Consider the following 19,494-nt stretch of genomic DNA (forward strand, 5'->3'; position numbering starts at 1 on the left):
GGAAGAGTTAGGAGGTGGGAGTTAGGATACATCATGCCAGGCTAAGCTGATGGCAAAACAAATGGATTCTGAAAACGAGAAAGGCAGGAAAGTTCTTTTTCTCTTTCTCTGAAAACTGTGAGCTTGTCACCTCCCATTTCTTTCATTTTCAACTCCTGTAAAGCATAAAAATCTTTGGTATTAACTATGTTAATATGTGCATACACATGAATCTAAATCATGAACGCGTTGGCAGTTAGAAGATGTCTACTTTAGAATTCTTAAAACTTCCTTTGTTTCTTGCTGAAGCAACCTGTATCTAGTACAGACCGTGACCTCGTATCTCTGGTAGGAACACTGAGCTGTATTTAGCAGCTACCAGCACTATGCCTACATGGCTGTGGCTGTGTCTTGGTTACAGGTATGCATAGGATTGTTGAGTGTGCGCTAGTCTCAGCCTGCCTATTGGCCTTGTTTCCTGAGGCAATGGGAGATGGTCAGCATGCATCTACATGTAGACACTGTGGGAAATGAGCATACTGGCAGTTTGGGAGAACTCACGCATCCTGAATATGACAATATACATACACCTCTTCTAGAGAATGGCAAGTTGGTGACAGCCAAACGCCAAGCAGTTCTTAAGTAAAATACAGAATTTTCATGTAGCATAATCTAATTGAGGAAATGAGATTTTATGAGATTTTAAGTCTTAACTGATTCAGAGCTTCAGGTACTGTACACAATCACTGAATCCTTTCACACTATTGAAGTGTTGCCTTTTGTGTTGTTTCAGGATGCTTACCAGAACGCCGAGCATTGTTGCCCAAGTGTTCCTTCTTCTAAGTGTAATTCTTATCATTGCTATTGCAGTGATTCAGATTAATCAGCAGAAGATTCTTTCCCCAGGCCTTAAGGTAAGTAGGTAAGAAATAGGTAAGTAATAATAATAGGTAAGGAAGACCAGTATTTGGAATTGATATTTAATAATCATCATTTCTAAACACTGTTTTACGGAGTAATTCAAGTGTGTTTACACCCACAAATTAATTATGTTCCTTATTAATTATGTTCCTTATGTCTTGTGTCTTCCTTATGTAATGGGAAGACTAAGGCTGCGGCAAAATGAGAATTGACCAAGATTACAGTGGCAAAGGTGGAAAAGGATTCCTTGACTCAGTGTCTGTGATGCCTATCACACAATGCCTTCTTCAAGACTGGCAGGCTAAACAAAGGCCAAACAATTTAAAAAAAAAAACATTGCTTTTTTTTTTTTTTTTTTTTGTCTGAAGTTAGAAGTAATTGTAAATTCTTTTTGAGATTATTCAAAATTATTTTGAAGTTATTTCAGGTATTTCTTGGAGTTAAAATTCTATTCTCAATCACATTTAGGAAGTCCTTGCTGAAATCATTGCAAACTATTGCTGTGGATCATAAAGCATTTGGGCTGCAAGTGTGTATGTTCTGATTTACCACATGTTGGGACTTGCTAGATACTAAGAGAAGTAAAGTTAGCTACATAAGGAGCAGCAGAGCAGACTGAAAAAGACAAACTGAATCTGAGAAGTAGGTTCAAGTTTTGCCTTATGCTGCTGGATTATGCATGTGAATTCTTCAAAGAGAACAGCTGAAGACAATGCTATAGAAACTAGCCTTCCAGGGATGCTATGCAGTCCAGTTTTTTGTTCTTATAGCTACAAGCATAGACAATTTGTCAGATACTTCTTTGAAGTCATTTCTACCTTTCCCTCTACATATTTATCTGAGTAGTTCACGTAGTAATAGCAATAGGCTAATAGCTTACTGCACTTCATGGGATTATGATAATCTTTGGTTTGTCTGAATCAGTTTTCGGCCTAGAATTTGTATTGTGATACCAGCTTTAAGTGTTGGTGTGGTGTGGCAGGGTGTGTGTGCTGGAACCTTGCATGGACACAGTGCCTCACGTTTACTTCCTGTTTGACTTAAATTTCTGCTTGGAGCAGTCTTACATCCTAACAGCTTTTGCTCAAGGCAAAACTGCACTGATATGTAGGCCAAGGACACTATCTAAAATACAGCCTACGTATTGCTTTTGTTTGTCATTAGTTTCAACTCAGAATGACAAAGCTGTTTACTTTACTCTTCAAGGAAATATCAGATCCACCTGGATTATCTGGAGGTGGTTTATTTGGGGAGGTCTGCTTCCTGAGTCACAGCAATTTCATGGCTGATTCCGGAGGAATTTTGGTGGTTCTTCTGCCAGATGCTTGGCTTTGGATTTCTTTTGGGGCTGTAAGCCTGATTGTCCAGAAAGCTGTAGTTTATATGGAGGGCTCTGTGTTTGATTCTGGAGTTACTGAATGGTTTTTCAGTGACTGAATAGTTTTCAGCTAAAACAGTGGTTGAATGGAACCTGACAGCACAGAGGATTGATGGTATCTGTGGAACTTTTCACCTTGCAGCTGATCAGGTTAAACGTCATCTGAGTAAATATGAATGGAATTTTCATTATCTAGCAACCTCTGAGAAACAGACTGGAGACTAGAGACTGATACCACTGGTAATTCTTGGGGGAACAGGAGCTTGTAGGATTACAGTGGGAAACTGAGAACTAATGAGGTACAGAGGTTGAATGGTGTGCCACCTGAAGCAGTGATCTTTCTTGGAGATTTGGGACATCCAAGGGAGGCTGTGTGATGAAATAAATTAGCCCGCTCCAGCTGCTTTTACTGGTTTGCAGCCAGATGGAGGCTCTCATTTTTCACTACTGTCAGCTCCTTCTGTCTTTTTTAAAAGAAAAAAAGTTGACTGAGAAGTGAACCCTACACTATGCAATGCCTACCAGTTTGATGATTTTGAAGAGGGAGCAGCTAAACTTGTTTTTGGGGATAGCAAAGAGGAAAAGCAAAACAAGTCTCCTTTTACCGAATTAGAGCATGGCTGAGGTTACCGTCAGTAGGTTTGCAATGACACCAAGTTGGGAGGTGGTGTCGATCTGCCTGAGGGCAGGGAGGCCATTCAGGGGGATCTAGGTAAGCTGGATCGCTGGGCTGAGGTGGATGGGATTGAGGTTCAACAAGGCCAAGTGCTAAGTCTTGCACTTCGGCCACAATAACCCCATGCAGCGTTACAGGCTTGGGGATGAGTGGCTGGATGACTGTGAAGAGGAAAGGGACCTGGGGGTGTTGGTTGATGCTCAGCTGAACGTGAGCCAACAGTGTGCCCAGGTGGCCAAGAGGGCCAATGGCATCCTGGCCTGATTTAGAAATAGTGTGGCCAGCAGGAGCAGGGAGGTGATCATCCCCCTCTACTCAGCACTGGTGAGGCCGCACCTCGACTACTGTGTTCAGTTTTGGGCCCTCAGTGCAAGAAAGACATTGAGGCCCTGGAACGTGTCCAGAGATGGGCAATGAAACTGGTGAGGGGTCTGGAGCACAAATCTAATGGAGAATGGCTGAGGGAGCTGGGATTGTTCAGTCTGGAGGAGGCTTCGGGTGACCTCATTGCACTCTACAGCTTCCTGAAGGGAGGTTGTGATGAGGAGGGGTTTGGCCTCTTCTTTCAGGCAACAAACAGGACCCGAGGAAATGGCCACAAGTTGTACCTGAGGAGATTTAGATTAAACATAAGGAAAATCTTTTTCTCTCAGAGTGGTCAGGCATGGAAATGGCTGCCCAGGGAGGTGGTGGAGTCGCCGTCCCTGGCAGTGTTCAAGAGGCATCTGCATGAGGAGCTACAAGAGATGGTTTAGTAGCTTGTTGTAGCAAAGTAATGGAAGGATGGTTGGACTAGATGGTCTTGTAGGTCCTTTCCAACCTTGTGATTCTATGATTCTGTTGGAAGGGGCCTCTGGAGTCACTCGGTCCAACCACTGTTCATGCAGAGCCAGAGTGGAGCATATCCAGGTGGCTTTTGAAGATCTCCAGGGAGGAGACTCCACAGTCTTTCTGGGCAACCTTTGCCAGTACCCCACCACCATCATTTATTTATATTTATATATTTTTATATATATTATTATTCTATGCTTTTCTGTTAGATCCATGTCTAAGCACCTAACACTAGAATTAACGTATCTCCTGTAACTATACTGTGCGTACACTTTCAAACACTTTAGTTTGATGATTTGAAAAAGTACGGCTGCATATGGGTGTTGAGGATGTCACTGTTTGTCTCTTGATGTGATCAATTACTTCTTTCTCCACAGTATGGAATAGTCCTTGACGCTGGATCTTCGCGGACTACAGTCTATGTCTATGAATGGCCAGCAGAAAAAGAAAATGATACGGGAGTAGTGAGCCAAACCTTCAAGTGTGACGTGAAAGGTGAGCTCAGATAGTAGTTCCTTACTTTTTGTAGCCTCTGGGAAAAGGTTATCTGGAAGCTTATACTGGGTTTTTTTCCCTGTTGCTATGGTAGGGTGCACTATTTTCCAACAGAGAGAAAATTATAGCTAAACTTGCCTTACTCCACTGCAGTGTATGAGTAGTGCAGACAGAATTCAATTACAGAGAGTCTTTATATGCTTAGTCCTTACACCCTGAAATAATGTATTTCAGAAGGAAAGTATAAGATATATTTAAAAACAGTTTGGAATTAGAAATCTCTGAGAAGAACTGGAAATTTAGCCCCTGTTAGATGTTTGGCATTGATGAAGGCAAAAATGGATGCCAGTTATGCCACTGGAGTTTGAAGAATTAGTTTTTAGTTTCCAAAATCATTAGCTGTGTTTTAAAAACACTTTTGTGGATTGAGTCAAATTTCCTAGACAAATGAGGCCTATGCAGTTCATCTGGAATTATTCTGTAATTACTTTGAAAGAGACAAGACGGGAAACTATAAAAGGCATGAAGAAAGTGAACTGGAAGAGCTTGTCAATTCTAGATAGCAAGGGAGAGTCTAATAAAATTAACAAGTAAAACAGCTAAACTACGGGATTGTTTCAAATACGAATATGCAGGTCCTTGCCACAGGAAAACCAGGACATTTGCACTTCTTGAAGATATCTCACAACAACCACCACTGGCTGCCTGCCTCGTCTTTTGTCTGAGGTTTTACACTGGCTCCTCTCAGAGAGAGGACACTAAACTGTACTGACTTTTGCTCAGACTGCAGTGTGGTTAATTAAGTATGTGCTCTAGCAGTTTGCTGTAGATTACTTCCTAAGAAATGTCAGAGACATTTGGCTAAGCTTGCAAAGATACCAAAATTTCACTTACCTGTCAGAGGTGTTACTTCAGAGGTTCGTAAGTGACTAGGAGATGAGTAGGAGGGAACAGTTTCTCAACAGCACCAATCTTTCTGTCATCATCATTAAACATACGTATAGGTAATTTTAGAGCAACAAAGGAAGGAAGACAAATGTAATGTGCCCAGAAGAAATGTACTGTCACGTGCCTGGTGATGTGTTCTTCACAGGCTGCAGGTGTGGCAGCCTGCTTGCTGGGGCTGGGGGTACATTCCCCTTGTTTATGTCTTAACTCATTCAGAATGTTGCCTGTAGGAGTTCTGGAGTGAGAAAGTTGCAGTTCTATTCTCCTCTGGAAGATGGAGAGGGAATTATTTTGTGAATTTAACAGGGTAAACAAAATGCTGGAAAACAGAGGAGTCCAAATTGCTGTGAGGCCCCATTGGGCCTTAACCAGAGTCACCCACAGTACTTCTCATCATCCAGTGTATAAAATCAGCACATTTCATTGCTTTAGTCTTGGGTGCCTCTGCTCTGGAGGAGACAGAGGGTTCATGTGTTCCTCAGGTAAGTTGGGGAAGTGCAGTGCTAAAAGTGTCTGGTAATGTTTCTTTATCTGTGGGTAGCCTTAGGCACTTAAATTGCGGGGGTGGTTCTGGGCCCCACCAAGAGGTAGACTTGCACAAACTTACTAAACTTGTAAGTCAAACAGTCAACTAATTTGTAATTTCTATGGTGTTCTTGTAATTTCATTTCATGTTTTATTAGGTAACTCTGCCATGTCTGTTCGAACCAGCCCAAAATCAAAACCTTTCAATGTAGTGCAGATAGTCTGTCCCGGTCAGGCTCTAATCATCAGCAAAGTAGGCTGTCCAGAATGGATAGTTACTGCCCTGTGACCTGCTCTGCCTGTTCTGAACACTGAGGAGTAGAGGCTATTGTCAAAAGAGAGTGTATGGGGAGTGTGAGGCAACAACAGCTGCTGAGGGTGTGAAACAAAGTTGCTCCTCTGCTTTCCTGGATTTCTCTGTGTGCCACATCCTCAGCTAGGGAATTTTACTGAGGAACGTCTCTATTCACACTCAAGTTGAACCTGGCAAAGCTGAGGTCCTGCTGGTCCTTGGAGTGTTGAGTAACGGAGGAGAGACTTTCATTTAAATTATTCAAATAGTTATATATTATGTAGCACAGTGTGACTCCCATTTCTGATACTGGAAGCTTGGAAAGCTGTAAAATTCTCAGTAGTTCATGCACCAACCTGAACTTGTACCTCAGTGACATCAAGAGCCACTTTTGTGTGTGTCTTGGAATTTCGGCAGCAATTCCTTGCAGCAGCTTTTTTAGTTTTAGTTGAAAGCAGTGAGCTATAGAGGTGCAACGGTGCCCGCAAAAGTTATGGAAAACAGTTTGGGAAATCTTAGTCTTAACGTGTGCAAAGAGGTATATGCTGTAGTTTAATAGATCGGAGAAATTTCACATCCACTAGACGTCTTATTTTCTATAGCATTATGAGTAAACCTATTTTCTTCATGTAATATTGTCATGATGGCATCAGATGGTTATGCTCTTATATGCATCTTACTACATGCATGGTACTATAGGTGCACATGCATACACGTACAAGCAAGAAGTTTCAGATATCTTCTCTGTCACACACAGCTCAGACAGTCACTACATTGTTTATTCCTTAAATAGTCATAGTTTTCAACCATTCTGTTGTTTGCAACTACAAGAGAGAAGAGGGAACCTCTTTGTCATAACAACTGTTTGCTTAATTAGGTTAATTTGTACTTGGCAAAGCAGAATGCAGTCAATCTACTTGTTTTCTTTTAGGTCCTGGTATATCCAGTTATGAGCATAACACAGGAGCCCTTGCGAAACCGCTTGATGAGTGCCTGAATAAAGTCAAGGAGAGAATCCCAGTTCATCTACATAGGAGCACCTCAATTTATCTAGGGGCTACAGCTGGCATGAGGCTACTGAGGTACAGTGGAAGTTTGAACTCCTCTACATGTGTATTGCTATAGCAGTCTGGGAAGAAAGAATGTGAAAAATGTACTGGGCACACTTCTGTCCACTGGAAACTAGTCTTTTCAAAAGGAAATGGAGCCCAGCCAATTAAATTATTTTATTTTTTTTAATAGGGAAAGCAGGGCTATATGAAAATCCTCTCTTGTACCATTTTGGAAATAAATCCTTTCTTTATTCTGTAGAAGGCAGAATTTTAATTTGCTCTTTCAAAGCTATCTTAAAATCCAGCACTATGTAAACAGATGATGTTTATGCATATCTGAGGGCAGCAAAAAAGCTAGACACTGCAGAGTTTTCTTGATATGGATGTGATGTAATGTGGCTTTTGGGGTCTGTCTGTGGCTTTAGCTGTGGCACAGACTTTTTTATGTGTTTGGTCTCTGACTAAGCAGAGTGAGAAGAAAGATTTCAGGCCCACAGATATCATATAAGCACTCAGTTCACTAAGAAAAGAGCATGTTTGAGACAAAATACTTATGAACTTGTATGATGAAGAGTGAAGTTTGTATATACTGGGTGAGTTGCTTGCTGCAATGATGCTGGGTCCTTGGCTGTTCCCTATAATAAGCATCCCCTTTAGGCTAAAACAATGTCAGTTTTTATTAGGTGATTGTAAGGCTTTTCTTGAGCTGCTAGGCAGTGAATACTAAACATGAAATTGCCTTTCCACATGCTCAGTGTCTCATGTTTTGTGAAATGCTTAGGTTGCAAAATGAAACAGCAGCCAACGAAGTCCTCGCAAGCGTTCAAAACTACTTCAGAGCACAACCTTTTCGATTTAGGGGTGCGCATATCATAACTGGGCCAGAGGAAGGGGTGTATGGATGGATAACAGCCAACTATTTAATGGGCAATTTCTTAGAGGTGTGTGGAAAAAAATGCATGCTTTTCACTGTTCTCTTTCTTATAAATGAGAGGTTTGAGAGGAAATGCCTGTTAAAACGTCATAGCTATAATTTTCATTTCACAGTGAGACATATAACAGGGCCTCGTGGTAGTAATTCAACAAAGGAAGCGCAGATGAAAAGATGTGACAGGAATCTGACCTGGGAAAGGTAAAACTGTAGATCCACTAAACTGGGCTCTTCCATAAATGACATCAGTGCCTTACTGAGAAACAGAAATTGCATTGCTCCTGAGTGCATTGGTATTTTAAAATGTGACAAGTGTTGACCATCTTGACAGTGATGCCAATTAGGGATGTTTCCACCTTCTTTTCTGTGACTTCTGCAGGTAGTTGCTGCCTCTGCAGCCATACTGGTAAAGAGTCTACGCCGCTTAGGAGTTTCCAAACTGTTTGGCAATGTTAGCTCAGTTGTCTTAACAAAAAAAGACAGTTGTCTTAAGCGGTGAATTTTATGTGGCCCAATATGCCTCAGCTGGGCCAGGAATCACTGATACAGTTCATTGCAGTACTGCTGAAAAGCTGCAGGCTGCGACATCAACTGTCATGTCTGTAGTTGGGAGGGAAGATCACTTAGTGGGTCCTCCTATTTTGTCCATAGTGATAGCAACATAAAGATGCTTGCACCGTCCCTTGAAGTTGTAATAGTGTCAGGCAGGCATTTCATAACAGGAAGTATTTTCCTGCAACTGGTCTTATGCTTTCATGGCAGTTGTGTGCTGCTCTTAGCATTTATTGCAGTTCTTCCAGATAGTCTTGCTAGGCTGAAAATAATTCCAACCACACCTCTGAGTATTGTTCACTGTCTTGGTAGAATGGTTCCTGTTCAGCTGTGGAAATTAGTAAGTAGGAGTTGTCAATCCAAGTGATACTTGGTGAATGTGTTGTTGGTCCCTGCTAAGTTAAGAAAACTAAATAGTAGTATCATATGTTCTGGCATGGTTTTTCTTATTTTATGCAACAAAAATGACTTCATGAACTTCAGGGTGATGGTCAGTCTCCTGCCATGTGGATTTTAATGCTGAAGATCTCAATTTCCATATGACAGATTCATGAGGACTCCTGAAGAGAATGCTAGACGTTCTGAAGCCAGTTTAGTATAGAGTTGTGTGAAGACTAAAGTGTAGATTATCATGAGTAGGAGCAAGAAGCTTCTCACTATTCTTGTAAGAAGAATGGAGATAGGAGTGAAATTCTCCCATGGACTCTTAAGAAGAATCTATTACTGTAGATTTTTTTCATAAGTATGATTGCTACCCCATGTTTCTTTTCCCTTCTTGTGTTTACGTTCACATCACCATCCATAGTAAATTATACTGCAGTAAATATGGAGGGAATTACTAACACAGAAAAGGTATTCTGCACAGTGACTGTGTAGATCAAATGCAGCATTTGGAGGATGTTCTGGATAACAGGGAAAAATGCCAACTGAATGGATCAGATGTATTGCCACTGCAGTTTTGGTGATGGAAATGTACAGATTAAGGGTTCACGTTCCTTTGATTTCTATTTTACTCTACTTTCATTCTCTTTTCTTTTCCTGTGTGTAATAGTATTCCATTCCTTTAATAATTTATCTTGCCTTGAAATTAGCAGATTTGCATGCTAATTCCATTCAGATCTCCCAGGTACCCGGACTTCAATTTCCTGCATTCTAGTATAGATATTGATCAAACTAGTCCAGTGCTTTGATTATTATGCTGTCCTCGGTCTTCAAAGCTATGCTGTATTACTTTTTCCATCTTTCAGACTCTTTGCTCTGTGGGAGTGCTTCTCATTACCTAAAAACAACATCTGCATGTTTTCCTCAGAGCTAAGATTTTCTGGAAAAAGTGAAGGATAAAGAGGGAGGGGAAATCTAAAAAAAGTTAAGTTAAAAGTAGAAGAGCTTGAAGGGAGAACAATCAGATGATATTTCTAATTAGCTTTGTTTTTACTTTTATGTGCAGAGAAACCTTTGGAGGACATGGGTCCATCCATACAGAAAAGAGACCATGGGTGCACTGGATCTTGGAGGAGCTTCCACTCAAATTTCTTTTATCCCAGAGGACTCTCAGGAGAACTTCAATAACACCATGCAAGTGAAGTTGTATGGTTACAACTACAATGTCTACACTCACAGCTTCCAGTGTTATGGGAGAGAAGAAGCTGAGAAAAGGCTTTTAGCATTGTTGCTCCAGGTCTGTTTAAGACCGTTTGCTGCTCTTGCAGCTGTTCAGTAATCATCTGAGCAGGTTCTTAGGGTTGTGATCTCTTCCCTTTGGTGGAGTTTGGAGACCCCAGTAAAAGCTTGTATTGCTGTGGCCAAAAAGCACTTAGGTTTCAAAGGTTTTCATATTTGTTAAATATTGCTCTGAGTTTTGTAACGTTAGACAAAAAAAAAATGGGTTCTGTGTTTTGCTGATTTTGCTGGTTTTGAGAAAAAGAGTCCATATGAATGACAGTGTTCAGCCATGACAGAGAAGAGATCAAGAACACGTGAATGTGGGTTAAAAAGATTTCTGTAGTTATCGTCACATTAAGTCCTTCATGCTCGTGAGTAGTCTTTGTTTTTCTTCAGAAGTCAAGCACCAGTTCCAGTGTGGATAATCCATGTTACCCTCGGAATTACGAGGCTGCCTTAACAGTGGAGTACTTCTGTGGCAGTCTTTGTACACAGTCTCTGAGACCAGCAAATTATTACCCAAACCAATCTGTAATCTTCCATGGAACAGGAGACCCAGGTCTGTGTCAGGAGATGGTTTCATTACTGTTTAACTTCACTACTTGCAGAAACCAGGAGGACTGTCCATTCAGTGGAATCCATCAACCAAAAGTTAAAGGGAATTTTGTGGTAGGTTTTCAAATCAGCATTTCCTTTTGAACTTTTTTGCTTTTGATTTCAGTAGTTTTAAAGTAACAGGCCTTTCATCTGCTCCTTTTCTATAGGCTTTCTCAGGATTCTACTATACAATTAATGCTTTGAATTTATCTGGGCACTTTTCTCTAGCTGACTTCAATTCAAGTATGTGGTTTTTCTGTTCACAAAGCTGGGCCCAGGTAAGTGCACCTTTTTTTTAATTTCTCTCTTTTTTTTTTCGTATTTGTGAATGGGATATAAAAAGAAAATGAACTGTTCGAGTATCCAAAACTTTTGAGGTCTCTGTCAGTATTACCATTTGTTTTCCCACCATGCTTCCAATCAGAGGGATTCCTTACAGAAGGCTGCAGGGCAACCTCATTGCAGCCTTTCAGTACCTAAAGGGAGCCTACAAACAGGAGGGGAGTCAACTCTTTGGAAGGGTAGATAACAGCAAGACAAGGGGAAATGGTTTTAAGTTGAGGGAGGGAAGATTTAGGTTGGATATCGGGGGAAGTTCTTTACAGAGAGAGTGGTGAGGTGCTGGAACAGGCTGCCAGAGAGGCTGTGGATGCTCCGTTTCCCTGGAGGTGTTCAAGGCCAGATTGGATGGGGCCCTGGGCAGCCTGGTCTAGTATTAAATAGGGAGGTTGGTGGCCCTGCATGTGGCGGGGAGGTTGGAAATTCATGATTCTTGAGGTCCCTTCCAACCTCGGCCATTCTGTGATTCTGTGATACTTTCAGAGTAGCCCTCATACTTAGTGTAAATTTATTCATTCCAGGGAATTGGAGATTGCCATGATGGAAGCATTTAGAAGGCTGATAAAACAGGCCAATTTAAACTTTAAAACAAGACTTAGCTAGATATTTATTAACAACACACTTTGATCTCACACTGTCAGCAGTATCATGATATATTCAAAGCACTTAGTAGCAAACAGCTGTATTCTACATTTATCAGCAAGTGCACAGTGCAACAGAGCTGATGCAGTATAGCCATAATTTGACTTAAATGGGAGCTAACACTGGCTGTGAAGAACTTGTACTGGTGGAAGGCAGATTGATTTTTCACTATTGTCCCTACAGGGTTCATATGAGGAAAAGGTAAAAAATTGTTAAAATTTAATATTAAATTGGCCCCAACGGGCATTCCATGACCTTTTCCACACTGTTTTCACCCAGCAGTTTTTCATTTTCCATCTTACTTCATCTGTCTGGGATGCCTTGTGTATTCTGTGATACACTGCTCTTCTTGTAACTGATGGGACTTGCAACTGGGAATTCAAAGCACTTTGTTTGGGTATCTGAATTCCAGCTGATACTCATCTTCAAAACGAGCATCTTAAGTCAAAACTGACATCCAGAGAGCAGTCCTGTTACTGGAGGTTTAACTCAGTGTTTTTCTACTCCTGTAATACTCCTCATGCTCTGTTCTGATCTCAGCAGTTAGTGTGAAACTAGGATAAATGGACAGACCTGTATTAAATTTGAAGGGAAGTACCTCCCATTACCAGACTAGCTCCCTGTTTTGCATTCATTTTGCTGCATTTCCTACTGTAATTTACCATCATCACTGCTTCGTAGCTGACTGCCACACAGAAGGTGCACTCTGTGATCCTCTTAACGAGATTTGTGGCTGTGGTTTACTACCACAGTTTTAACCACACTATAAAGATGACATGGAAAATTTAGGAACGATAACATCCTTGATCACTTATGTACAGTTTTATGTTTATTTTGATTATTCTTTACCATGTAAGCTGTCTCACCATCAGGGTGTTTTCACTGTAAATCTCCTTCTAGTTGTCCACAGTTTTACTTGCTGTTTCTAATGCATTTTAATTAGAATTCAAAGTATTCTGGTTGGTTTGGGTTCTGTTTTGTTTTGTTTTTTTTAAACGAATTGTTTTTTATGATTTACTTTTTTTTTTATGTGCTTTCAGCTCCAGTTTATGCTACCTAAATCTGAAGAAATATACACTAGATCCTACTGTTTTTCAGCCAATTTTATTTATTACTTGCTTGTACATGGCTACAACTTTGATGCAGGGAATTGGCCACAGATACACTTTCAAAAGGAGGTGAGTAATAATTGTTTCTTCACAAATTTTAACCCAAGGATGTCTAGAAGAAAACAGAAGATGCAGCAGCCTACAAAAATATTATGGTTGTAAACAGCCTTTATAGATGATTGTCAAATGTTATGCATAAAACAAAGCCACTTTTCAAGCCTCATTACCAATTTCAGCCTGGTTCCAGAGGCTGCATCATTACTTGGTGATGCTGGCTACATTCTTTTAGAAAGCATTAACAGTGTGTCGAATATTAAATAATACTGTATTTTTAACCTTGCCCCAGTTAAAGTATTGGCTCGTTTAAGGCCTGAAACTTCTCCAATCAAAGTCAGTGAGCTAATCCTGATGGGCTGAACAGGAGAAGTCCAGCCTTTCTGTCTGCTGCCAGAGCCTTGGGCAAATGGGCAGAGATGGTTTGTAGTCAGGGGATGAAGCAACTAGGGCAGCCATCATCCTCAGATGGCACATCCACCTGTGCTGTAATCTGGTTTTCTGGAATAAGAATTTATAGTGATAGACTGTTGGCTTGGATATGGCAGACAGAAGGCTTGCAACCATGTTTGTGTAACACACTACTCTCTTCCCTGACCTCTTGATTTTCCTCCTAAAAGCTACAATACTTGGGATGAAGTGGTATACATTCATTCTAAAGCTGCTGCTAAGAAATCCTTGCTTCCAGTTCAGAAGGCATTGCCCACTATGTAAGCCTGGCTGTTACATCAGGAAATATAGTCCCTGCAGTGCTTTGTGACTGCATCCTTTCCTCTCTGTTAACTGTAAAACCTTGTCCTAGGTTGTCTCTTGATCTCCTTTGCGTGTGGAAATTTTTTGGCACTTGTGTGCAAAAACAACAAATAAATGGTTGTAGATCTTCATGCAGGGAGTTCTTAAATGCAAGGTATGCTGACAAGCTTTCACTGAGAAATCATAAGTAATCTTAAGTAATGTTTTCTGAACAGTCATACTCTACTATTAGTGTACTAAAGAATCAAATCAGATTTAGCCCTTCTACCAGGAAATCAGCAAAGCTTACTCTGGGATCTTAATCTGGACCCTTAAAGAGTGGATCATTTTTTTTTTCTTTTTTTTAAACGTATGTTTTGTTGCCCCCTGCAGGTGGGAGCAACCAAACCCAGAAATATTTTTCTGTATTTAGCAAGACCATAAAAATACTGAGCAAAATGGAAACCCCAAAGGCTTATTTGCTACTTACAATTTGCACCAGGGTAACTGTGAAAGTCCAAAAGAAAGACTACATCCTCTTAATCAGATCTGCCCCTCAAAGAGCTAAAACTAGTCACATCTACTGTGACTTGCTATCCCAGAAATAACAGCACAGTTGCCTCCAAGGGTATATACTGAGAAGTGTGGAGATTTTTTTCTGGCCCATGCTATAAAAGGATATTTGCTTTTAGTTGGTGAAAGCTTAAGAACCTTAACACAATGCTAAGATCTGTGCCTTTGTAGAACTAGATGATTTGCAAAGGTTCTGAACCCCATAATGAGAAGTTTTCCCTCTTTTATTAATGAAGAATCAACTTAGTCCATCTTATTGCTTTGCTCAATCTGTTGCATTTCAGTTCTTGTTGCTGAAGCTTTTTCTATATTATTTAAACAAAAGGTATTAGAATATACACAACCATAGAAATGACCAAATATTATAGGTCCTTGTAGTCTCCTACAACCAGTAGGACTGCTTAAAGTTGTTAATTAACATTAAATTTACCCTAGCCTCCTCTTTGCTCATGTCAGTTGGACTGTGAGTTTTTTATCTACTTGAATTAAATAATGTCCTAGGATTTGGCTACAACAGGAGAGTGATTCTAAGAATGTGCACTAGTGCTGATTCTTTAAAAATATGTTCTATGTACATAAAAGCCCATAACAACTGTCTGTCTGCTTGTATATCACCCATCCTTGTGATCAGTTTTATTAGCATCCTCTTGAACTGAAAAAAAAAAAGCAATTTTCCTTGATAATTTAGGAGATAGTTGCCAGCATCAGCAGTTCAGCTCTTTTCTTTGACTGAAAAGAACATGGGAATAGGACTCTTTTGTCTGTATTTCAGGTTGGTAACAGCAGCATAGCATGGTCACTTGGTTACATGTTGAGCCTCACCAACATGATTCCAGCAGAAGGCAAGCTGATCCAGTTACCTCTGAAACCTTCTTTGTTTGCTGGGCTCCTCATCTTCCTCACTGTTCTGGCGCTGTTGTGTCTTTTCTTCCTTGTTTACCTGTGTATTGTGTCACGTAATCAGAAGGTCAACAGTCATGTGGAATATGTATTTACTCCAGAATGAAAAAACTTACCTGAAGACAGACCAAAAAATTCATAATCCTATAAAGTTAGGTAGAGCTTTATATTTGAAAAACATAGTTAAAGACAGGTGAAAAGTCCTGAAGAGACCAGAAGCATAAATAAAGGAGACAAGAGGCACTGAGGAGTCTGTGATATGGTGAACTGCAGTGCTTCTGAAATATTTTGGCAGTTGTTTCTGTAAAATGAGCGTATCCAATGTTAAGCAGATGAAGCACAGGCAGGCATGCTGCTTTGCTTGTTCATGTTTTTATAGTGTCTTTCTGTCAGATATGTATGAATTTTTGTCCATTAATTCTGTGCCACCTGATAAGTGATGTATTTGATCAATGGCAGCGGTTGTTCACGATAAAATCTAAGAATGAGTCAGTGGAAATTGTGAGAGAAGGGAACATAATGGCTGTTCTTCTGAGTGCTGCTGACACAAATCCCCCAAACAATCCAGCTTCTGGAAGTGGAACAAGCACTGGGTAATCACATGAGCTGACAGGAACAGCACAGCTGGGAGCGAATTGTTTTTATTGCTATTCCAAACAATTGATCCCCATCATGTTAGGGTGTAACACGTTGCCAACATCTTTCAGGACTGTGAAGCCCATCTTAAAGCTGAGCTATACTTTTAGCACTACAAAGATCTCAGAAAGCCTGTTATGGCACATTTAGATTTGCTTTGAAGGCAAAAGTAAAATCTTTTCAGTAAGGGAACCTAATTTTCAGTGTATCATAATTACCTCCAGAAGCCTATAGAGTTTTCAGGGTCCTTTTTTTTTTTTCTGTAATAACTATGGCAAACATTTTTGGTATTTTCTACTTCTGACCCGTATTCCTAATCTCAGATACAGTAAGTGCCAGTTTGTCAGGTACATATTATTTCAACTGTCTTGGATCTTCTGAAGAATTAATGTGAGTAGGCAAAAACTTCAGCCCTGCCTTCAAGGCTAAGGTGATTAGGAGGCAAGCTGCAGGTCAGAAGAACCGCCTTTATGTAGTGGGTTTGAGACCAAATAGCTGCAGTCACAACTGCTGCCTTCAGCTGCCTTTATCAGCCTTTCTACTGTCCTGGCCTCAGCATTCTTTCAGCAGCACTAGGATATATGTAGCAGATGCTTTTGTCAGTGACATTAACTCCAAACCTTTACTGGGAACACAACTACCTTCATGCTCTTAAGAGTTGCCTTCCTTTAAAGCTCAGGCATTCTGCACCAAACCTCTAATTCTTACCTACTTAAATCTTGGAGTACAACTTTACCTGATGCTCAAGGTGTCCTTCATGGAAATTCCTCCTTTCCCTGTCTGTCTTTTGTACGGCTTTGTCCTTCCTTAGCTGGCTTTTGAACTAGCCCTTGGAAAAGACTTCTGCCAAGTCATCTGCCTACTCCTGCCTTTGTACAGTGTCACTATTCCTGTTTGTATTGCCTTAACATGATCTGTGAATGTATGAGGGGGACATATCCTTAGGGCTTTGGAGTTGGCAGGAGGAGGGAATTGCTGTGCTGTTCAGGACCTGCAGGAAGAGAAAAAGCATCTCTGTTTCTCTTCCAACCTTCTGCCATCTCTTTTTGCCCAGATTCACTACCTGCATGGAACTCTGTTCACCCACCATATTCCCCCAGATGTCGTACAAATAGCTGCTGCCAACATACTAATATATTCCTCCCTTTTCAGCCTCTCAGGATTGCTTCCTTCTGCAGGAAGTTTCCCTTGCTTGCATCATAGCTTCTCTGAAGGGATGGTTATTCAGTTCTTGCACTGAAGTTTTCTGTATGAGAAACTGTAAACCAAAAGTGAGACTGCCATATTCAGTATCTTCTGCTCACTGGCTAAAGCCCATGAGCAGCTAACAAAGAAGTGAAATTATTAAAAATTCACTTGGACTTGCAGATATACTTGGATAGAGCCAGTATCTATTCAAAGAATCTCTCCATGAATCACAATCCATGCCCTCTTCTCCCTATGTATACGATGTCTTTACTGAATCAGTATGACAGCCAGTCGATTAAGAACTCAGTCTTATGTCTCCTGTCCGCTGGGAAAGCTGAAACTACTGAACTTCAGTCAGCACCACTGCAGCTTACAGCTTCCTTCCAGTCAGCAGCATCATCCCCATGCAGTGTTAGAGGTAAAAAGTACTGCTTGGACACAGGCAGCTTGGCTGTCCCTGGCTGTCATTACTTCTGGGGGAGAGGTGGAGCGATGGAGATGTAACTCTGACTAAATCCTCCCCCAGGTATGAGTCAGAACCTGTTCAGCAGGTGTAACTTCCCCACATCTACCACTGAACAGATCTGGTGGGGAGCCAATGAGGTGAACGGGATTTGGGAACATGTACAAACTACAGCTTATTTATCTTTTTGTACTCTTTACTGCTTGCTTACAAAGATTAATACAAATAAATTGTGAAAAGCTAAGCCAACTGTACTTTATTTTCCATCTTTTGCAAATATCAGTATTTTCACCTTGGCAGACAGGTTATTCCTATTAGAAGCAGAGGAATACTGAAATGCTTTTCTGCGTGATATAAATTTGCAAGTTGTAGAACTCATCTGTGAGTTTCTGTAGTGGACATTGCTCACTGTCTCCAGAATCTATATTCTCAATGAGGAAACAACCGTGGCTTAAACCAAGCCACTCCCAATTATTATTATTTTTTAATACACATGCATGTAATCTGCATATATATACAATACATATGAACTTCTACTTTTGAACATTTGATATTTCTTTTAGGGACACTGACACTTTTAGGGTTTGCTTCAGGTTCACTGCTGTAATACAGATCTGAAAGGCTGTGTGGCAAAGAGAGGAACTTCCCAGATATTGAGGTAGGTCATGATACAGATTGTTTAGAAAGAGATCTGTCAGGCATCAGGAGCAGGAGCGTGTAATATAGAGCAAAATCTCAGCTATGGAGAAGCAGAAGAAACAAACAAGAGGTGATGTGCCTGCAGGCATCACTGAAGGGTGGGCAGAAGTGACAAACTTCTCATAAAGCAGCATGCAAAAGAAAGCAGTAACTTTTACTGCGTGGCATAATTGAACACTGATAAGTTCGGAGGACAGAAAAAGAAGTAAATAAAAGCACAGGGTGATAATCATGCCCCAAGCCGGGGAGCTTTTATTCATTTTTAAAATTCTGTTATTTTCGTACCAATCTGTATTCACTTGGATGGCAGTGAAGCCAATGTCTCACAAACAGCGCTCACCTTCAGTTACCAGTGTTTCCTTCTGTGTGCTATCTACAATACACAGTGCTGTTTAGTGCATGGGCTGTATCTAGAATTGCTTGCTTGGCAACATTTCTGTAGGCCTATTTAGTCTATTAGACCCAGAAAGCCTATTAACAGATTTTCAAACATGCATTGGAAGTTTTGTTCTAGATGTTCAAGCCAGGATGCATCTAAATTTGTGAAAGCTTCAGCAATGATTCCTGCTATAACAGGAGAAATATTTTTCCAGATCACTGCAGAATGGAAGAATCCAAAAGACAGCATCTTTGACTGACTTGACCTCAAGCATGTTGGTTAAAAACATTAATACACGCATTAATATATTGCTACTGTAAAACATATGAGATATATATATGTTATAGTGGTATTCTGGATAGGACTTCTCAAAAATACCTGATGGTGTTAAGTGCTCATAAAGGTTTTTATGATCAGTTCCCCAGCCATTTGCATAATAAATAGATCAATTAAGAGAACTTGGAGGGGAAGGCACTGAGGTGACCTAATAGCAGGCTTTCAGCATCTAAAGGGGGGCTACCAGAAAGATGGGGACAGACTCTTTAGCAGGGTCTGTGCGACAGAATGAGGGGAAGTGGTTTCAAGCTTGAAGAGGGGAGATTTAGGTTAGATATGAGGTCAAAGTCTCTTACAGTGAGGATGGTGAGGCAGGTGAGGCACTGGCACGGGTTGCCCAGAGAGGTGGTGGATGCCCCATCCCTGGAGACATTCAAGGTCAGGCTGGATGTGGTTCTGAGCAGCAGGTGTTGCTCAGGTGTCCCTGCTCATTGCAGGGCAGTTGGACTTAGACAGGCTTTAAAGGTCCCTTCCAACTCTGAGGATTCTACGACATTATTTATTTGCTCTGATTTCTTCTAGAAACAAGAACAATAAAGACCCCACTTTAGACAGCTAAACTGGGATCTTTACTCTCACTGCTGACAAATAAAGGTCACACCTAT

General features: G+C 40.7%; 1 protein-coding gene across 1 annotated transcript; it reads left to right on the forward strand.

The window, feature by feature from the left end:
- Window positions 1–773: 773 nt before the first annotated feature.
- On the forward strand, window positions 774–15,294 carry ENTPD3 (ectonucleoside triphosphate diphosphohydrolase 3; the record flags this gene model as incomplete). The annotated part of the gene is made up of 9 exons (XM_079538096.1): window positions 774–893; window positions 4,163–4,280; window positions 6,977–7,127; window positions 7,879–8,038; window positions 10,028–10,258; window positions 10,639–10,911; window positions 11,007–11,117; window positions 12,861–12,998; window positions 15,061–15,294. 9 exons carry the CDS (start codon window positions 774–776, stop codon window positions 15,292–15,294), a joined length of 1,536 nt encoding a protein of 511 aa, XP_079394222.1.
- Between the last annotated feature and the right edge of the window lie 4,200 nt (window positions 15,295–19,494).

The sequence above is a fragment of the Tetrao urogallus genome (genome assembly GCF_951394365.1).
Source record: "Tetrao urogallus genome assembly, chromosome: 7".
In the NCBI taxonomy this organism is placed as follows: domain Eukaryota; kingdom Metazoa; phylum Chordata; class Aves; order Galliformes; family Phasianidae; genus Tetrao; species Tetrao urogallus.